At 35.2% G+C, this 19,979-nt stretch overlaps 1 protein-coding gene across 2 annotated transcripts in view; it reads left to right on the top strand.

Annotated features, from left to right (window-relative positions):
• Positions 1-17,312, top strand: part of MAN1A2 (mannosidase, alpha, class 1A, member 2) — a 175,351-nt gene extending 158,039 nt beyond the window's left edge. Inside the window, exons 13-14 of one of the 2 annotated variants that reach the window (XM_011933066.1) lie at positions 13,606-13,718; positions 15,839-16,164. In XM_011933066.1, coding sequence (XP_011788456.1) covers positions 13,606-13,718; positions 15,839-15,909 — 184 coding nt within the window. In that variant the 3' untranslated portion in view covers positions 15,910-16,164. Of the gene's footprint in view, positions 1-13,605 lie in introns of both variants that reach the window. The other variant, XM_011933067.1, reaches the window with a different exon arrangement.
• Positions 17,313-19,979: the final 2,667 nt, after the last annotated feature.

Here is a 19,979-nt window from a genome sequence, read left to right as displayed (position 1 = left end):
TCAGTTCAAAATGCAGAAATCACCGGTCTTCTGTGTCCTTCGCGCTGGGAGTTGGAGACTGCAGCTGTTCCTATTCGGCCATCTTGCTCCGCCCTCCCCCAGTATATTCTTTTTCGTTGTTGTTGTTAAGGAAGCAGGGTCTACCCGTGGCCCGCGCCCCCACTTGGAAATATATTCTGAGAATATCCTTAAGTGTGTATTATTAGTACTTCATTTGTCCTGATAGTCTATATGAAATATTAATATCCTCAGTGCTTTAATTTAGGGTTTTGAGTTAGAACAAGCATGCATGCAATGAACATGTTTGTTGATCTGTATATACATAACAGCATAGCACTTGTCATATTAAAATCAGTGTGTAAACACTATAATATGTAGCTCTATTACAGTGTGTAGCTCCTAAAAAATCAGGTTGTTTTTAATACAGCTTTTTTTGAATTATAAAAATAGTATGTGGATATTGCAAAATGAGTTAAATAGTATAGAACTGAAGAAATGACCAAATAAATAAATAAATAAGTTTCTTTGTGCCTCACATCCAGTCTCACTTCCCAAAGAGAATACTTATTAAATAGTTCTTGATACAGCCTTCTGGAAATTTTCTGGGTATATGCAAACATATAAAAATATATATAATATATATCCTTTACCCTTTTTTCTCCATATGTAAGATTATATATAACTATTATTCTGAAACTTACATTTTCATCTTTTTATCTAGGAAAGGTTTCCATATTGGTATATATAAATCCACTGAGGAATGTTTTATAATTTGTTCAGTCAGTACCCTATTGTTAAATATAGAGGTTGGTTCTGTTTTTTTGCTCTTATAAACAGTGCTGCAGTGAACGTCCTTTTACATATATCTCTGCTCCCTTTGTGAAGATAAATGTTAGTTAGATTCCTAGAAGTAAAATGGATGGCTAGGGCAATGGCATGTGCATTTGATATAACATAATTAAGCAAAATACGCTGAGAGAGCTAACTCTTCAGAAAACTCAGAGCGTTTTAGAAAATTAACTAATTAGAAATGGTTAAAATCAGATGGGTATTCTGAGAAGTATGGAAACATTTAGGCAGTACCTGATAGTGTGTAGTAAGATTTAAATGAACAAACCTTTTGTTTTAAGTAAATCTTAGACAACAGAGTAAATCACTTAAAACTTGTTTTCTGTAGGTTAAGAAAATAGATGAAAAGTCAAACAATCAGATCTCAGGAAGTAAATGGAATGAAAGTTTCAGTGTTTGCTCACCCTTTTAAACTAGTGCTTTCTGGAATCCTTAATTCCACCTCTTTGTTCTTTATCAAGATGTGAGCTCTTTTTCTACTAAGTAAATAGTGATTAAAATATATAGAAAATACAGTGTAATATATGAGACAATCTATCCAACAAATGTTTGTTGTTAAACGCCTGATGTGTGCCAGCTATTTTGTATGCTAGGGCTATATCAGTGAATATAATAGAATAATCCTGACATAAAATAACTTATATCCTAAAAATTTCATTCATTCTCTCCCTAACTTGTAATTATGCTGTTTTGAGTGCCTGCCTGTAAAAATATGCCCTATGTATTATCCGAACACTTCATTATTCTCTGTCCTCGTCCTCCTTTATTTTTCTTTGTAACACTATCATCATCTGTATTGGTCCATTCTCACACTGCTATAAAGAACTGCCCAAGACTGGGTAATTTATAAAGAAAAGAGGTTTAATTGATTCACTGCATAAGTAGGGAAGCCTCAGGAAACAAATCGTGGCAGAAGGGGAGGCAGAGGTATCTTACATGGTGGCAGGAAAGAGAGAGCATGTGAAGGAGGAACTGTCAAACACTTATAAAACCATCAGATCTCATGAGAACTCACTCATTATCACGAGAACAATATGGGGGAAACCACCCCCATGATCCAGTCACCTCCCACCATGTCCCTCCCTCTACATATGGGGATTATGGGGATTACAATTCCAGATGAGATTTGAGTGGGACACGGAACCAAACCATATCCCCATCTGACATAGGTGTGTGTTGTTCTTGTCTGGTAGAAATGCGGGTCTTGCTATGTTGCCCAGGTTGGTCTTGAACTGCTCGGCTCAAGCAGTCCTACTGCCTTAGCCTCCAAAGTGCTGGGATTACAGGTGTGAGTCATCACGCTCAGCTTGGATGTTTTTTTTTTTTTAAATCTATCTTCTTCCAGTAGAATGTAAGCTTCGTAGCTGTAGGGACTTCTCCTTTTAACTATTATGATCTCCCTAGCACCTAGCACATGAGGCACTGAGTAAATATGTATTGAGTTTGTTGATAAATTTTCAGTCTGTTAGGCAAGAAAAGAAGTTGGCCGTTTGCATCTTTACTCGGATCACTCTTTAGTTTTTAATCATATCATTTTATCAGTTCTGTTTAAGGCATTACTTGATCATCCTGTATAAAATTTCAAATTGTTCCCTTACTTCCTCTTATTTTTCCTTGCTTTACTTTTCATCATAGCACCTATCTTCCAACACTGCACGTAATTTTCTTAAGCATTCCCCAATTAGAATACAAAGTATGTGAAGAGTTTACAGTATTTTTATATATTTGGGTTATTGTTTTATCCCCAGTATCTATAGTAGGGCCACACATATAATATGTATTTCAGTATTAAATGTTTGCTGAATAAAGGATTGAATCATTTGATTTCAAAGGAGACAGCTAAAAAACCCCAGCAATGTTATAAGATCTTGTATATAATAAGAGTAGGAGGGGGAAAGAGAAGAGAATAATAGACCTACTTTATTTTCTGGTTGGGGCTTAGAGCTTGATCTCAGAATTCACTTAGTGTTAGGAGGTAGCTGATGATGAGTAAAAGAATTGATAAAGCAAGAAGAAGGGACCCAAGGAAAAATGTGAAAGCTGAGGATGTCAGGGCTGTGGATTTGTTTTCAGTAGACAGTCAAAGGTCCAGGTGCCCACATAAAGGAGAAAAGCAGAAACAGTACAAACTAACTGTTGTTAGAAGTTACACAAAGTTGGTAACCTAGAAAAGTGGTTCTCAAACCTGAGAATCGTCATGAATCAGAATCACCTGGAAGCCTCTTAAAACGGGGTATGCTGGGCTCTGGACAGTTTCTCTTTAATAGGTCTAGAGTGAGGCCTAAGAATTTGCATTTTTAACAAGTTCCCAGGCAATGCTGATCCTGCTGGTCTGGGGGAATGACACTTTGAGAACCACTGATATCTGTGACCCAGTAAAACATTTATGGAGGCAATTAGGGATTAAGAAATTAACTATACTGGCAGAGAACCTAGCATAAAATCAAGTGGGCAAGTCTTTGCTTAACTGCTATATTTTTGTAGTTCAGTCTCTTCAAATAGATATACTGGAAGACGAGAACCGTGGTCTTCACATTTTTAAGTGCCTCCTATGTCCTGTCACAGTGCAATGTAAACATTAGGCACTGGGACACACGTACGTGCGTGCACGCGTAAGAACACACAGAGTGAATTTCACTCGTACTATTTAAGCATCTTTCCAGTTTCAAAAGTTTAATCTTTGAAATATGTTTGCCAGTTTCTTTGCCAATTTATTTTGCTACAGTAGAGGGAGCTACAACCCAAATTTTACTTATGTAGCAGTAACACATGATAAGGCTATCCTTTTCCATCCTTGTTCATTAGTCTTTTTTAAAAAACTTTTAAAATCAGCTTTATTGAAATATGTTAAGTGTACAGTTTATTGCATTTTGGCAAATGTTTAAGCCTGGGTAAACATCAGCCTTAGTTGATACATGGAACATTTCCATTCTAATTTGGCAGTCAGTTCTACCCACCCCCAAATTCTTACCTGTTTTCTGTCACTATAGGTTGCTGCTTGTAGAATTTAATATAATTTGATTCCTGCAGTATTAGGGAAGAGGTAAAGGATAATCATTGTTTAAGGGGTATAGAGTTTGAGTTTTATAAGGTGAACAATGGACTGAACTGTACACTAAATGGTTGGTAAATTTTTTGTTACGTGGCTTTTACCACAATAACATTTATGTCTGGCTTTTATTGCATACTGCTTTTTAGGTTAATCCATGTTGCATTTATCAATAGTTCATTCCTTTCTATTAATGAGTATTATGCTCTTGTTTGGATATACTACGTTTTATTTGTCCATTCACTTTTTGATGGTCCATTAATCATATGTTTTTGAAAGAAGTCAGAAAAAAAGAATTGTTTACCATTTGACTACACTTAATCTTGCTCTTAATTTTTTCTTTCCAGTAATTTTCAAATTCATCTGTTAAAAGTAATTTCATCTCATTTAGTTATTAAATAAATAAATATTATAAAATAATTTGCTATTTATTAAAATTCTAAATGTTTTTAATCTAGTGCTTCGAAAATCAGAAATGTAGGAGCTAAAATTTGTGGCAACAATTTTTCTCTCAAAACTCAGGTAAATATTGTTGCCTGCAGTTTATTGCCCTAAGTTTGTCCTGGTTTTTAAAAAATGTCATTGTCTTCTAGTTCTTCCTTTGCAGACAATTTTACTAAGCAAGTTATTCTTGATTCTTAGTTTAGTTTGCTAACTTAGCTACTTTTTCTAAAGGAATGTATTGTCGTATTGTAAAGAAAGCTAGTAGTAAATGAATAGAGTAATAGATTCGTGATACCAACTTGATACCAATTTGTGATACCAATTTACTTCTAGGAGGTTAAGTATATGTGTACTTCACTGTAAAATTCTTTCAACATTTCTATGTTTGAAAGTTTTACAGGCTGGGCGTGGTGGCTCATGCCTGTAATCCCAGCACTTTGGGAGGCTGAGGCGGGTAGATCACCTGAGTTCAGGAGTTTGAGACCAGCCTGGCCAACATGGTGAAAACCTGTCTCTACTAAAAATACAAAAATTAGCCAGGCATGGTGGCACACGGCTGTAATCTCAGCTACTTAGGAGACTGAGACAGGAGAATCGCTTGAACCTGGGAGGCAGAGGTTGTAGTGAGCCGAGATCGTGCCACTGCACTCCAGCCTGGGCAACAGAGCAAGACTCCATCTCAAAAAAAAGTAAGAAAGTTTTATAAAATATTGGGGGCCAAAGGGAGGGGAAAACTAGTAAATTATCCAGAATAGGTATTGGTACTAATGTTATTGTCGTATCCTCTCATAGTTTTAATTCTCTTTTATACTGCTACTGTTATCTTACTTTGCTTATGAAGTTATTCTCAGTATAAGCAAATGAATGCATAGTTAGCTAGCTATCAGACTATTAAAGCAAATTCCCTGCGCAAGGTTTTGAAGTAAGTTCAAAGACAACTCTGATAGTGGCTTTGTCCATAAAACATCAGTAGTATAATTTTTTAATTTCTAAGCAAAAGTGCTAAGTAATATATTTTGGAGAGGGAGAGAATCAGTGGGATCATTGAGGGTGAGGATTCTCAGATGAGGGGAAAAAAAAGTTAGAGAAGACTGAAAAACAAAGCCACTGTTTCCTTTCATTTATCTTTTATCTTGTCTGTAACTGGATCTTGAAGTTAGCCTCCTACCGTGAGAGAACTATTTTTCCAGCTGGATGAAAAGAGTAACACCAGGTCCCCTATACTGCTGTTTTCTGCTCACTTACTCCTGGAGAAAAACTAAGTCAAATCAATATGTACTTATTAAATACCTGCTTTCTCAGAGTTGTGTTATTTGAGAATTAAAGTATATGAAACATATACTCCACCCGTAAAGAGCTTGGAGTCTAGTTCAGAAATCTCTTACCTTTAGGCATGGACAAATTTAATGAAAGTATGAAGTATATGCAGTTGGCCCTCCATATCCATGGGTTCATGGATTCAAGCAACCATGGATTGAAGACACAGTTTTTTAAAAATTGCATCTGCATTGAGCATGTGTAGACCTTTTTCTTGTCATTATTCCCTAGGCAATATAATATAGCAACTATTTACATAGATTTAAAGTGTATGGCAGCACATGCATTGGTTATATGAATATATGATACCATTTGATATCAAGGATTTGAGCATTCAAGGATTTTTATATCTGCGAGAGGTTCTGGAACCAATCCCCCATAGATACTGAGGGACAACTGTATTTGGTGCTAAATAGAAAATAAATGTTTTAGAAATTCAGAGAAGGAAATTTTGGTGCAGGCTAGAGTAGTCATGAAGAAAGACTAAAATGATGCTGAATTAGTAAGATGTTAATAGGTGAGGTAAAACAGAAAGTAGTTTTGTGAAAAGAATGATTCAGCCTGAAAAAATACCTTTAGAAAAATCCTAAAGAAACTAGACCGACTAAAGTACATGCACTAGGAGAAGTAGTAGGAAATAGAGTTCTAGAATCAAAATCAGGGAAGCAGCATGGATGACCCTTGAGGACATTATGCTAAGTGAAATAAGTCAGGCATAAAAAGACAAATATGGGGTGATTCCGCTTCTATGAGGTCCCTAAAGTAGTCACATTTATGGAAGCACAGTAGAATGGTGGTTACCAGGGACTTGGGGAGGGGGATGGAAATTAGTTTTAGTTTTGCAAAGAACAGCTTGAATATACTTAACACTACTGAACTATATGCTGAAAAATGGTTAAGATTGTAAATTTATGTCACGTGTTTATTATCACAATAAAAAAAATAAGGAAAGCAATGGCATGCCAGAAAGGGAATTATAAGATAAAATACAAAGCACTCGTACTTTAACTCCAGCCTCCTTTCCTCTAACCCCTTCAGTCCAACTTTTCCCTTCTTTAAAATTATCTTTCTCCTATCCCACTGTTTCCCTCCATTATTCCTAAAATATTAATATTGATTGCAAAATCGCATTTGAAATAGTACCTTGGTATATAATTTATTTGGATTCTTGCAGTAATTTAAAATAACAAATTATATTCCAGGTAAACAGTTATGGCTAAGATGAAACTAGAACCCCAAAGGAAGAAAAGTAACTTGTTAAATTACTACTACAAATGCAGTTGTACTGAAGAAAATATAGATGTATTTAATGTCCATTTTCACAAAATTCTAGGAAGTCATGGTATGAAGACAGAAAGGAACTAGTCATCATGAAGAATTGGAAAGGATTTCTAAAAGCAAGTTCTTGCTGGACCATCTAATGTTCTTTTTGGGTTGGACTAATAATACACATGAGGGTTGGGGATTCCATGAACATAATTACATGGCATTCAGCAAATTGTTTGACACAGTCTCTCAAAATGGATGAGTGGAACTTCTGCTTTCTCTAAAGATGGAACCAGATTTACCCTTCTGCCTGAAATAAATGACAAAATATATATGAAACAATGGTTTTGAAACACCAGACAGGAGGCAAGGAAGGACAGTAATCTCTGAGAGATAGGAAACAAATGAAGTGAGCCCTGTGATTGCCCCAGCTGACGGTCTTGATAGAGTTTCCAGGACATAGTACAGGGAGGGGACTTGAGACAAAGCCCAGCACACTCCCTAAGGAGATGAAGCTGTGAGTGTGGTGAAACTAAGATAGCTAGAATTCACAGGACAGTACCAGAGAGGAGAGAGCTGCAGAGAGAAATAACCAGGGGAACCCACTGGAGCATTCAGCGGAGTGCTGATCATCACATGCATGTGAAGAACCTACCTGAGGTGAGGGAAATAATCATCCTAGAGGATTAAAGGCAGCAGTTTCTGGCATTCACATAGGGCCATGTAGGGTTGCAGGAACAGTGCCTGTTACCAGCAACCAGACTGGAAAAATTCGTAATTCAAGTGGCACTGAGTAGAGTGAGTACTCAGGAAGGTTCTGCCTGAATAGTGGGGAATAACCGGCTGCTTTGGACCTATGTAGCAAATAATGAAAGCAAGACCTGAAAGGATCAAACTGTTTCTAAGTGATATAACTACATCCCTGAACAAAACTGAAGATTTATATAAAGGAATATAAAAATAACTACCATGTAACAATGTAAAATCCATAATGTCTAGCATCTAGTCAAAGTTTACCATGTATGCCAAGAGGCAGTACAATGTGATCAATAATTATGAAAATAAAACGAACTTAGAACTGATAAAGATGTTAGAATTAGTAGACAATGACAATTAAAATATTTATGATAACTATGTTCCCTCTATTCAAAAAGTTAAGTAGAGACCTAGAAGATACAAAAACCCAAATCAAACTTCTCTAAATGAAAACTGTAATGTTTGAGTTGAAAAATATACCAGATGAGATTATTAGCATGTTAGACATCGCAGAAGTAAAAATCAGTGAACTTGAAGACTTAGCAATGAAATTATCCAAAATAAAACAAGAGCAAAAAATAAGAATCTTATAAAAATAGAGATCAGTGAGCTATGAGACAACTTACAGTGGTGTAAAATACGTGAAATTAGAATCTCCAAAGAAGAGGACACAAGAAGGTGGACCCAAAAAAAAACCCTTTTTTTAAAAGAAATAATGGCAAAAATCTTTCCAAACTTGATGTAAACTATACACCCACAGATCCAAGAAGCTAAACAAACTCCAAGCACAAGAAACATGAATGAAGAAAACTTCACCAAGACACATTATAATCAAACTGATCAAAACCAGGGTAAATAAAAAAATCTTTAAAGCAACCAGAGGAGAAAGATAAATTAGGTAAAAAGGAGCAAATATAAAAATGACAACAAGAATAAACCACGAAATTTTAAGCCTTCAATATAGGAAATTGAAAGACTTAAAGTAATTTTACAGAGGATCTTTATATCATGACAGCTCATGAATTTCATAAAAATAAAAAGATTTGCTGCTGAAGATTGACTTCAAATTCTGAAAAAGCAAGAGTTTACTATAAAACAATGACAAAAACCTATTATAAAGAAGCCCATCTGATTACCCAGTGAAAATGTATAATTTTAAAAAACCCAAAAAGTGCCAATATGAACTATCTAAGAATAAAAGAAAACTTGTTATTTAGCAGCACATATACTTTGGCAATGAATACTGGAGAAAAGATAAAACTATTTTTACTTTTCACATTATTCTTGGAAAATCACTGTTTAAATCCCTTTTATAAGTACATATTCACTAATAAAAACATGGTAGCAGAAAGGGATGTAGTATATTTTGAATGGTATATGTTTTCTTTTATGATGAAATGTTATGGATGACCCACATCTTTTATGAGGTGAAACCATTCTGTAAAAATATTAGCAGAAGAAAGTAAAATTGATTTAAAAAAAAAGTAAAGAAAAAAATTTTTAAAAGAATGACAGTTACTTTAAACTTTAAAACAACAGCAGTCAAAAGAGACAGAGGGACATTATATAATGATAAAAGGTCTTGTCCAACAGGAAAATATCACAGTCCTAAACATATATGTACCTAACACTGGAGCTCCCAAACTTATAAAACAATTACTGATAGACCTAATAAATCAGATGGACAGCAACACAACAATAACAGGGGACTTCAGTACTCCACTGACAGCACTAGACAGGTCAACAAGACAGAAAGTCAACAAAGAAACAATGGATTTAAGCTATACCCTGGAACAAATAGACTTAGCAGATATATACAGAACATTCCATCCAACAACTGCAGAATACACATTCTATTCAACAACACATGGAACTTTCTCCAAGATGGACCATATGATAAGCCATAAAACGAGCCTTAATAAGTTTAAGAAATTTGAAATTACATCAAGCCTTCTCTCAGACCTCAGTGGAATAAAACTGGAAAGCAACTCCAAAAGGAACCTTCAAAACCATGCAAATACATAGAAATTAAATAACCTGCTCCTGAATGAGCATTGAGTCAAAAACGAAATCAAGATGGAAATTAAAAAATTCTTCAAATTGAACGACAGTAATGACACAACCTATCGAAACCTCTGGGATACAGCAAAGGCAGTGCTGAGAGGAAAGTTCACAACCCTAAATGCCTACATCAGAAAGACTGAAAGAGCGCTAACTGACATTCTAAGACCACACCTCAAAGAACTAGAGAAACAAGAACAAACCAAACCCAAACCTAACAGAAGAAAGGAAATAACCAAGATCAGAGCAGAACTAAATGAAATTGAAACAAACAAAAAAAAAATGCAAAAGATGAATGAAACAAAAAGCTGGTTCTTTGAGAAGATAAAATTGATAGACTGTTAGCAAGATTAACCAAGAAAAGAAAGAAAATTCAATTAATCTCATTAAGAAACAAAACAGGAGATATTACAACTGACACCACTGAAATACAAAACATCATTCAAGGCTGCTATGAACACCTTTACACATAAACTAGAAAACCTAGAAGACGTGGATAAATTCATGGAAAAATACAACCCTCCTAGCTTAAATCAGGAAGAATTAGATACCCTGAACAGACCAATAGAGAAGCAGCGAGATTGCAATGGTAATTTTAAAATTACCAACAAAAAAAAAGTCCAGGAACAGATGGATTCACAGCAGAATTATATCAGACATTCAAAGAAGAATTGGTACCAATCCTTTGACACTATTATAGAGGAAGAAGTAACCCTCCATAATTCATTCTATGAAGCCAGCATCACCCTAATACCAAAACCAGGAAAGGACATATCCAAAAAAGAAAACTACAGACTGATATTCTTGATGAACCTAGATGCCAAAATCCTTTACAAAATACTAGCTAACCGAATCCAACAACATATCAGAAAGATAACCCGTCATAATCAAGTGAGTTTCATACAAGGGATGCAGGGATGGTTTAGCATATGCAAGTCAATAAATGTGATACCCTACGTAAACAGAACTAAAAATCACATGATCATCTCAGTAGATTCAGCATTTGGCAAAATCCAGCATCCCTTTATGATTAAAACTCTCAGCAAAATTGGCATACAAGGGACATACCTCAATGTAATAAAAGCCATCTGTGACAAACCCACAGCAAACATAATACTGAATGGGGAAAAGTTGAAAAGCGTTCCCTCTGAGAACTGGAACAAAACAAGGATGCCCACTCTCACCACTCCTCTTCAACATAGTTCTGGAAGTCTTAGCCAGAGCAATCAGACAAGAGAAAGAAAGGGCATATAAATCGATAAAGAGGAAGTCAAACTGTCACTGTTTGCTGATGATATGATCATTTACCTTGAAAACCCTAAAGACTCCTCCAGAAAAAGCTCCTAGGACTGATAAAATAATTCAGGAAAGTTTCCAGATACAAAATTAATGTACACAAATCAGTAGCTCTTTTATACAACAACAGTGACCAAGTGGAGAATCAAATCAAGAACTCAACCTCCTTTACAATAGCTGCAAAAAATGAAATAAAATAAAACACTTAGGAATATACCTAACCAAGGAGGCAAAAGACCTTTACAAGGAAAACTACAAAACATGCTGAGAGAAGTCATAGACAACCCAAACAGATGGAAACATATCCCATGCTCATGGATGGGTATAATGAATGTTGTGAAAATGACCATACTGCCAAAAGCAATCTACAAATTCAATGCAATTCCCATCAAAATACCACCATCATTCTTCACAGAACTAGAAAAAACATGCTAAAATTCATATGGAACCAAAAAAGAGCCCACAGAGCCAAAGTAAGACTAAGCAAAAATAACAAATCTGGAGGCATCACACTACCTGCTTTCAGACTATACCTCAGGCCATAGTCACCACAACAGCATGGTACTGGTATAAAAATAGGCACATAGACCAATGGAACAGAACAGACCAGAAATAAAGCCAAATAGTTACAGCCAACTGATCTTTGATAAAGCAAACAAAAACATAAAGTGGGGAAAAGACATCTTTTCAACAAATGATGCTGTAATAATTGACTCGCCACATGTAGAAGAATGAAACTGGATCTTCATCTCTCACTTTATACAAAAATCAACTCAAGATGGATTAAGGACTTTCACACCTGAAACAATAAAAATTCTAGAAGATAACATTGGAAAAACTCTTCTAGACATTGACTTAGGCAAGGATTTCATGACCAAGAACCCAAAAGCAAATGCAACAAAAACAAATATAAATAGCTGGGACTTAATTAAACTAAAGAGCTTTTGCACGGCAAAAGGAACAGTCAGCAGAGTAAACAGACAACCCACAGAGCGGGACAAAATCTTAACAATCTATACATCTGACAGAGGACTAATATCCAGAATCTGCACCAAACTCAAATCAGTAAGAAACAATTTCATCAGAAAGTGGGCTAAGGACGTGAATATACAGTTCTCAGAAGAAGATGTACAAGTGGCCCACAAACATGAAAAAATGCTCAACATCACTAATGATCGGGGAAATACAAATCAAAACCACATTGCGATACCACCTTACACCTGCAAGAATGGCCATAATCAAAAAATCAAAAATACTATATGTGGGCATGGATGCAGTGATCAGGGAACACTTCTGCACTACTGGTGGGAATGTAAACTAGCACAACCACTATGGAAAACAGTGTGGAGATTCCTTAAAGAACTATCTTTTAACTTCTAAAAGTAGAACTACTATTTGATCCAGCAGTCCCACTAGTGGGTATCTACCCAGAGGAAAAGAAGTCTTTATACAAAAAAGATACTTGTACACGCATGTTTATAGCAGCACAGTTCACAATTGCAAAATCATGGAACCAACCCAAGTGCCCATTAATCAATGAGTGGATAAAGAAACTGTGGTATATTTATGTGATGGAATACTACTCAGCTATAAAAAGGAACCAATTAACAGCATTTGCAGTGACCTGGATGAGATTGGAAACTATTATTCTAGGTGAAGTAAATTCAGGAATGGAAAAACCAAGCATCGTGTGTTCTCACTGATATGTGGGAGCTAAGCTATGAGGACACAAAGGCATGAGAATGATACAGTGGACTTTGGGGGCTTTGGGGGAAGAGTGGGAGGGTGGCGAGGGATAAAAGACTACAAATATGAGGCAGTATGTACTGCTCAGGTTATGAGTGCACCAAAATCTCTCAAATCACCAGTAAAGAACTTACTCATGTAACCAAATGCCACCTGTACCCCAATAACTTAGAGAAAATAAATGAATGACAGCAGAGTCCTCATCAGAACAAATATTCCTCCTGCACATAGATAGAACTAAACAAGATTTTGACAAACCAAACAACAAATTAAATAGATAATATGTTATGACTAAATGGGTATATTCCAGGTGTGGAGGGTTGATTTAACGTTTGAAAATCAATCAATTAACTAAAAAAGACCACCTCAGTAGACACAGAAAAATTCTTTGGCAAAATCCAACACCCATTTCTGATAAAAACTCTCAGCAAACTAGGAATAGAAGGAAACTTCTTAACCTGATAAGGGCATATATGAAAAACCTACAGCTAACATCATATTGGAAAATTGAATGTGTTACTCTTAAGATTAGGAACAAGACAAAGGTGTCTGCTCTCTTCACCATGCCTGGCTGGAATTTTTTTTAAACCGTTTTATTTCAGCAGATCTAGTTGTTCATCTTACTGGATTTCTTATACACTGTTCTGAAACCTCTTGTCTTTGTGTTTAGATCATTTGGGTGACTGAGGTTTATTTCTGTGATGTTTTTCATCAAAGCTGCTCAAAATAGGTTGCTGGTTTTCTCTGCCATTATAAGTGAGCTCACTTCATGTTCTTGTTGAATTCTAACTGAAGCTCATTTCTCCCCTTTTTATTTTCAGATATTTGTATCTGCTGTTCTCCGGTGATGACCTTTTACCTTTAGACCACTGGGTGTTTAATACAGAGGCTCACCCTCTGCCTGTGTTACATTTAGCCAACACCACACTTTCAGGTAATCCTGCTGTTCGATGAAAGCAGTTCCAGAAGGACCATTCTCACCTGTGTTTTGTTTACATGGACCACTACAGAAATTAGTTTGGAGAGGCGGCTTTTGAAAACCTGGACCTCTATGTCAACATGACAGGGTGAAACTATTCCCCCTAAGACTTTTCAACTTGTAGATACGTCAACTTTGAAATTATTCCATTTTATACCTGACCAAAACATGTTCTGGTATATGTAGGACAGAGACCTGGATGTGCTTTGATCGTTAATGAGGTGGTCACATTTGCCTGTTACTACTGCATTGTTTTTAGAGTCCTGAAGTCTGGAGGCTAGACTTCCTGAAAGCAAGCCAAGAATATAGAGCACCTTGCAGGAGTTCAAGATGGCCTTTGGAACCAATTATATATTTGTTTCCTCCTACAGTGGAGCAACATTCAAATCAAATATTTACATATGGCTTATCACTTTTTCTCCATTTTAATAATGGAATGAACTAAAATAAACAAGAATGAAAGAATAATATAATTGTATCAGTAACAAGAAGACTCAAAAAAGAAATAGGAGTACCTAACCCTATCTGAATTTTCAAGTTCCCCATTGGATGACCAGACTGGCAACCATTTCAAATCCCAATCTATTTCATTGAAATTTCTTGGTTAAGTTTAATTTTCTCTGGGGGCGTGATCTCACAAAGAATACTCAAATCTTTTTCTTCATATGGAATCACCGAAACTGCTGTTTATCATAATCACCACTTATGAGCCTGGGTTTGGGATTTTTTGCATGTAGTTCAGTCCACGGTTAGTAGCGTGACAGAAAGTGGGAAGATGCCGCACTTTGTTGCCTTGAAACCTATTCTAAGAGCAATCCTTGGTTTTGTTGGTACTTTATTTTTCCAGACCAACACATCTACCAAGTAAATTTTATTCACTTTAATTTCATAATAAAGTTAGTAGATCACTCAACTTACAACTTTATTTATGTGGCTTGGCAAAATTCACTATACTATTAGGCAGCTCTAAATTTGCCTTGATAAGCTAAATAAGTTACTTTTATAACTTATTAAAGCAAAACAAACCCAGTGAAACTTTCTTAAATATTCTATCTGGAATAGGGATAGGGGATCTTTTATTTATAATCTCATCAGATGAGTGAGTTGTTCACAGATATTTTATGTATTTTAATTTTCTCCAAGAATATTATAGAATTCCGAAGAATCAGAATAGTTTCAGAACAATTTTCAGTGTTAAAAAAGAATGGTGTTATTACACTAAAATTGGAACACCTCTAAGGGACTTGATCTTATTATCAGTAGGTTTTGCATTGATATTTCTTTTTAAATAAACTACAAGTTCTTTATATTTCGGCAAAAAGAACTTAAATTTTATCAGGAACTATAAGATAAATATCTAGTGCTTAATAAATTTTCTGTCCTTAAATTTATTTGACAGTGCAAGATACTTTTTTGCTCTTTTCATTTAATATAGACATCTTCCATTGACATTAATAAAAGTTAGAAACAGTATAATTAGTATAATATTTACTCTGAATTTGAAGATTTCATGAAACAAAGTTCGTACAAGAAGCCCACCTTGGAATTCTGAAGGCTTATTTTCTTGTTTGATAGCTTTTCTTTTTAACTTAGCTTTTAAGTTGGGAAAAGAATTAATTAATATAATATTTTCTAAGGTTGATAATCTTACACCACACATCATTAATTTTGACAGTTCTGCTGATGATCCGTAAATGATAACCACTGCAAAAGTTTTCAGTATGCATAGAAAATAAAGATGCAGGGCCAGTTACAGTAGTCCTTAAGAGAGTTAAATTATAGCACATGTTTTGACATTGTAATATCTTTTACTACTTGAACATTTAAATTTCTAAATGAGAAAGGTATATATATTACTATAACTGTAGAAGGGAAAAGGGAAAGTATTTGGTTCTAAAAAATGTTAGCCTTCCTCATAAAAGTAGCACAAGCCCACTTATGAATCCCTGAGAAAAAGTGAAAAACTTGAGTTGGCCAAGACCCAGAGCGGCAGTGCAGATGGCAATGAACTCTCTGACTTCTCTTTCACCTTGTTTAGAAGAATGCAGAGTAAAGGGACCTTCTTGGTTCCGCAGGAACTTCTCAAGGGATGAGGAGACAGAACCCCTACTCCCAAGTGCTCTATTTGTATTACCCAGATGACTGAAGCTTAAGAGAAGGCAGGGAAGTATGCAAGCAGAGCCAGTTCGGGTACAAAGAAAGAATTTGACAGGGACAATGGAAGGGTCTTCTTTATCACTCCCTACCTTCTGTGTGATGGAAAGACTAGAGCTTATAAAATTACTTCCATTTTTTTTTTTAAATCTCCTGAATACCAAAGGCAATTAAAGTCAGCTACAAATGACTTGCCAGTGTCATGTTTTATTTTTGTTAGATTTTTAAATTATTTCCTTCAAGATCAATTCTTATCCATATAATGCTTAACTTCCAAGAATGTTCTTTCCTTTCTTCTGTCTTTTACAGCTCTTTGCATTTTTTAGACCTTAATACTCAGGTTAAATATTCATTGCATTTGTAAGACCTTCTGCAAAAAGCCCAGAAATGGTCCTTTCCAGGTGCCTCTTCAAAGAGCTGACACTTGTGCCTTTGGCACAAATGTGCAGAATAGATAGATCAGTTGGTGCATAATAGAAAAAACAGGAATTTTGAACACTCTTCTTCCTTCTACATTTATTTCTCTTCATTTTAGAATCACACTTTTTATGTTAACCCAGATTTATTATTATTATTATTATTCAACCAGTATTAAGTTGTTAAAACCAAGAGAATGGGGCCCTAACCAAAAAGAAGTCTCATCTCGAAAAATAAGTCCCCAGTCAGGTGGTTCTTACTTTTTTGTGGGTTGCACATTTTATGTCTCTCTAACATCAACGTATTCCTGACTTTCAAGCAGATGTTTATATGTAAAATAAAACCTGGGTATTGAAAGGAAATGTGTTCTTTTTATGGAGTATTGACCCTGATCCTCTATGATGTCATATAGGGCAACTCAGGGCTATACTTGCTAGATTTTAACCAAGCAGTTTGAAATCTTAATCATCATCCTCTCGTCTTCTCCGCTCTCCATTGCCAAAGTCTTTGTCAAAACTCCAAATTTGTTGATAAAAGATTGTGTTTGCCTTTCTCATTATAATGCAGTTTCTCCTTAAGCCTGGAGTTTTTTTAATGAGTGCATGAGTAAATGAGAGAATGCGTGAACGAACATTTATGAGGTATCTAATATGTGCCAAGCATTGTGCCTGGCACTTTCAATCATTAGAATGTTTTATGTGATTCCACAGCATTTTCTGTATGAGAGTAGCTCACATTTTAAACGTTTCCAATATGAATCGTGTTACAAAATTCTTAATTTTGTATTTCATATAAAGAGGAAAAAGAAAAGGTTTATAATATATTTTAAAACAATGTGTTATTATATAATACTAACAACTATAATTGTAGTTAATAAGTAAAATCTCTTGAAAATGTCAAAGAAATACTTGATTTCTGATGCAACTTTGACTAAAATATTTACTTTAGAAATAAAAACATTCTTATTTTGCTATATCACTTTAATTGCATAATTAAAAAGCAGTGTTTTATAGAAATGCTGGTTATTTTATATTCAAAAAGATTTTATCACATAATTCATGGGTAAAATTTGCAATTGTAAATTGTCTTTCCTCTGGTATGGGCCCTATTAATAGTCCCATGCTGTTAAATATAAAGAAAAATATACTAAAATATTCAGGGTTCCAAATAACAGTTCCTAGTAGTAATATTTTGAGTTATTTTTCTTTAGGTTTCCTTATACTCAAATTGGCTAGCTCCTATGTTTTCCTCTCTCTCTCTATTATATATATATATGATCAAGATCTATATATGTAGATAAATACAATTATACACAGATAAATTTTTAATACTTTTTGTTAATTAACAGTTGGAAACTGGTTTTGGCTGCACTAATAAGCAGAATTTAGAGTAACTATATACGATACGGAGATACTTTAATCCATTTATTCTGGCTCAAGAACACGAATAACGATGATTTTCTGTTACTTTAGCTCATTCAGAGCATGATGGACATGCTCTTTTTGATCTAGAACTGGTCAGCAAGCTTCCAGATAATATTTTAGGCTATGGGAGCTATACAGTCTCTCTTATTACTCATTTCTGCTGTTGAATTGTCAAAAACAGGTATAGATACCATGTAAAGAATGGGCATAGCTATGTTCCAGGAAAACTTTATTTACAAAAGCAGATGGAGGTCTGGATTTGGTCAATGGGTCATAGTTAGTGACCCCAATCCCAAGTTTATTTTGTGTTAGACCCTCTAACCTTTGATCTGCATCTTTTCTCTCTGTTTTGATTTATGTAATTCATTTTTAAATCAAAATGATGTGCGTATGTATGATTGTGTGTACCTGTATAACCTAAAGCTATTTATGTTGTTATCTTGAAAGTAGGTACACTCTTCCTGGAGTCTGTTCAGGTTTCAGGACGATTGACTATAATGAAAGAGGCAGAATGGGGGTAAGGGAAGATGGATATGCTATCAGCCGTTGTCTTCGCCTTGACATTTAATGCCATAATTTCAGATTCTCTATGTAAAATGAAGGTCTGTGTATTGTCAAAATACTATATTCTCCAAGTTCTCATGCTCATTGACCCTCATTGACCAGGATTCTGGATTGCTGGAGCTGCAGAAATTCATCCACTTGGGTACTCTTAGAGCTCTACAACAAGAATATGATAGAATGTCTGATCTTTGTGCTGCAGAAAGCAAACTTTTGAAGAATTCTAAGCAACAGAAAATGGGTTATGTGACTCATTTGCTATTTGGCAGCCACTGTTCCTTTTTTAGACTGCAGAATGGTACTGCCCCTGTTACCTCTAGAATAGCCTGAGTCTGAGGAGTGCAGAGAAAAGGTGTATCCAAAAGGAGAATCCGTTTCTCCTGTGTAACTCTCCTCAATTCCTTTACAAGTCAGTAGCATTATTTCAGAATGTCTATATGCATCATTTTCAACTAAAGCATACCTCATCCTTAAACTTTCACTATTTAACAGCTAATCCATTTCAAACTTGGTTTGAGCCTAACAATTGCAGAAATCATAAAATGCTTGTGAAATTACACACCATATTACTAGCAGATACATTGCAGTGCACCAATCATGCTAACAGATAATAGATTTTTCTTTAAGAAGTTTGTCAAATATTTCACTATCTTGGGAAATTTTAGAGGAGGGGAAGCCTGTATTCAGAATGATAGAGGGAGCAGAGACTTACTGTCTGTCTTCCACATTATAAATGAACTGCCTTTCCAGGTCCAACATGCTATCAGGCTGCTTCAGCTCGGTGTGAATGTAAGTGTGGGGACTCACACACACCCACCCATACACATACATATTAATATGCAGAGGATTTTAAACAATTGCAAATATCTTGTGGCTATTTGATTTCTACAAAATTCTACTGTAAGATGTATACCAGAAAACATAATAAAGATAAGCTCAGTTCTTCATAGGGAAAAAAATATTTTTAAAGAAAATTTAGAAGTTTTTGCTGAATTAAATAAAGTATCTTCAATTTTAATTACTGTATTTGGAAGTTGAAATGCCATCCTTCAATATCACTGGTCTCAAATTCATTGATAGAATTTTTTCTTAAACTAATAAGTGGGGTAAGTATAATCTCCTAAATTGGTACCCACTGGCTGCTCCTGAACTGATTTCCAGTCATGTCCTCTAGTATGTGATTTTTATAAATTAAAGGTAATATTGTATATTAAAGTTCAAATAAAGATGTTCTTTAAGTGAAAATTCTTTGTTTAGCCTTCATTTTTACCCACTGATGGCAGTTTAGTTTCTTCCTATGTACAGAAGAGCAACTTTGGCTTTTACAGTAACTGGTGGCCTTCAGTCTCTCGTTCAGAGAGTATTTCTTTTGGATCAGCTAATCTTTACATTCTTGATGTTACAGAAAGATGAAGAGCTCGCTTAGAGAGTCGTATTTTATTCCAACTATTTTGAGAAAACAAACCATAGACTTATGTGACAGCCTTATAGTATTACTGTGATGTTATCTCTAAGAGCTAGTCCAGTCCAGCCTCTGAGATCATTAAGCTTAAAGACTGCCTCAGTCACTGGACCTCATTCTGTCACATTAAAATCTGACCTGACCCTTCTTAAGTGATTCTTGGGCAAATATAGGCCCAAAAGGCTTGAGCAATAGTAT

This window comes from Colobus angolensis, unplaced genomic scaffold, assembly GCF_000951035.1.
Source record: "Colobus angolensis palliatus isolate OR3802 unplaced genomic scaffold, Cang.pa_1.0 Scaffold124, whole genome shotgun sequence".
NCBI lineage: Eukaryota > Metazoa > Chordata > Mammalia > Primates > Cercopithecidae > Colobus > Colobus angolensis.
This window is presented reverse-complemented; position numbering and strand designations above follow the sequence as displayed.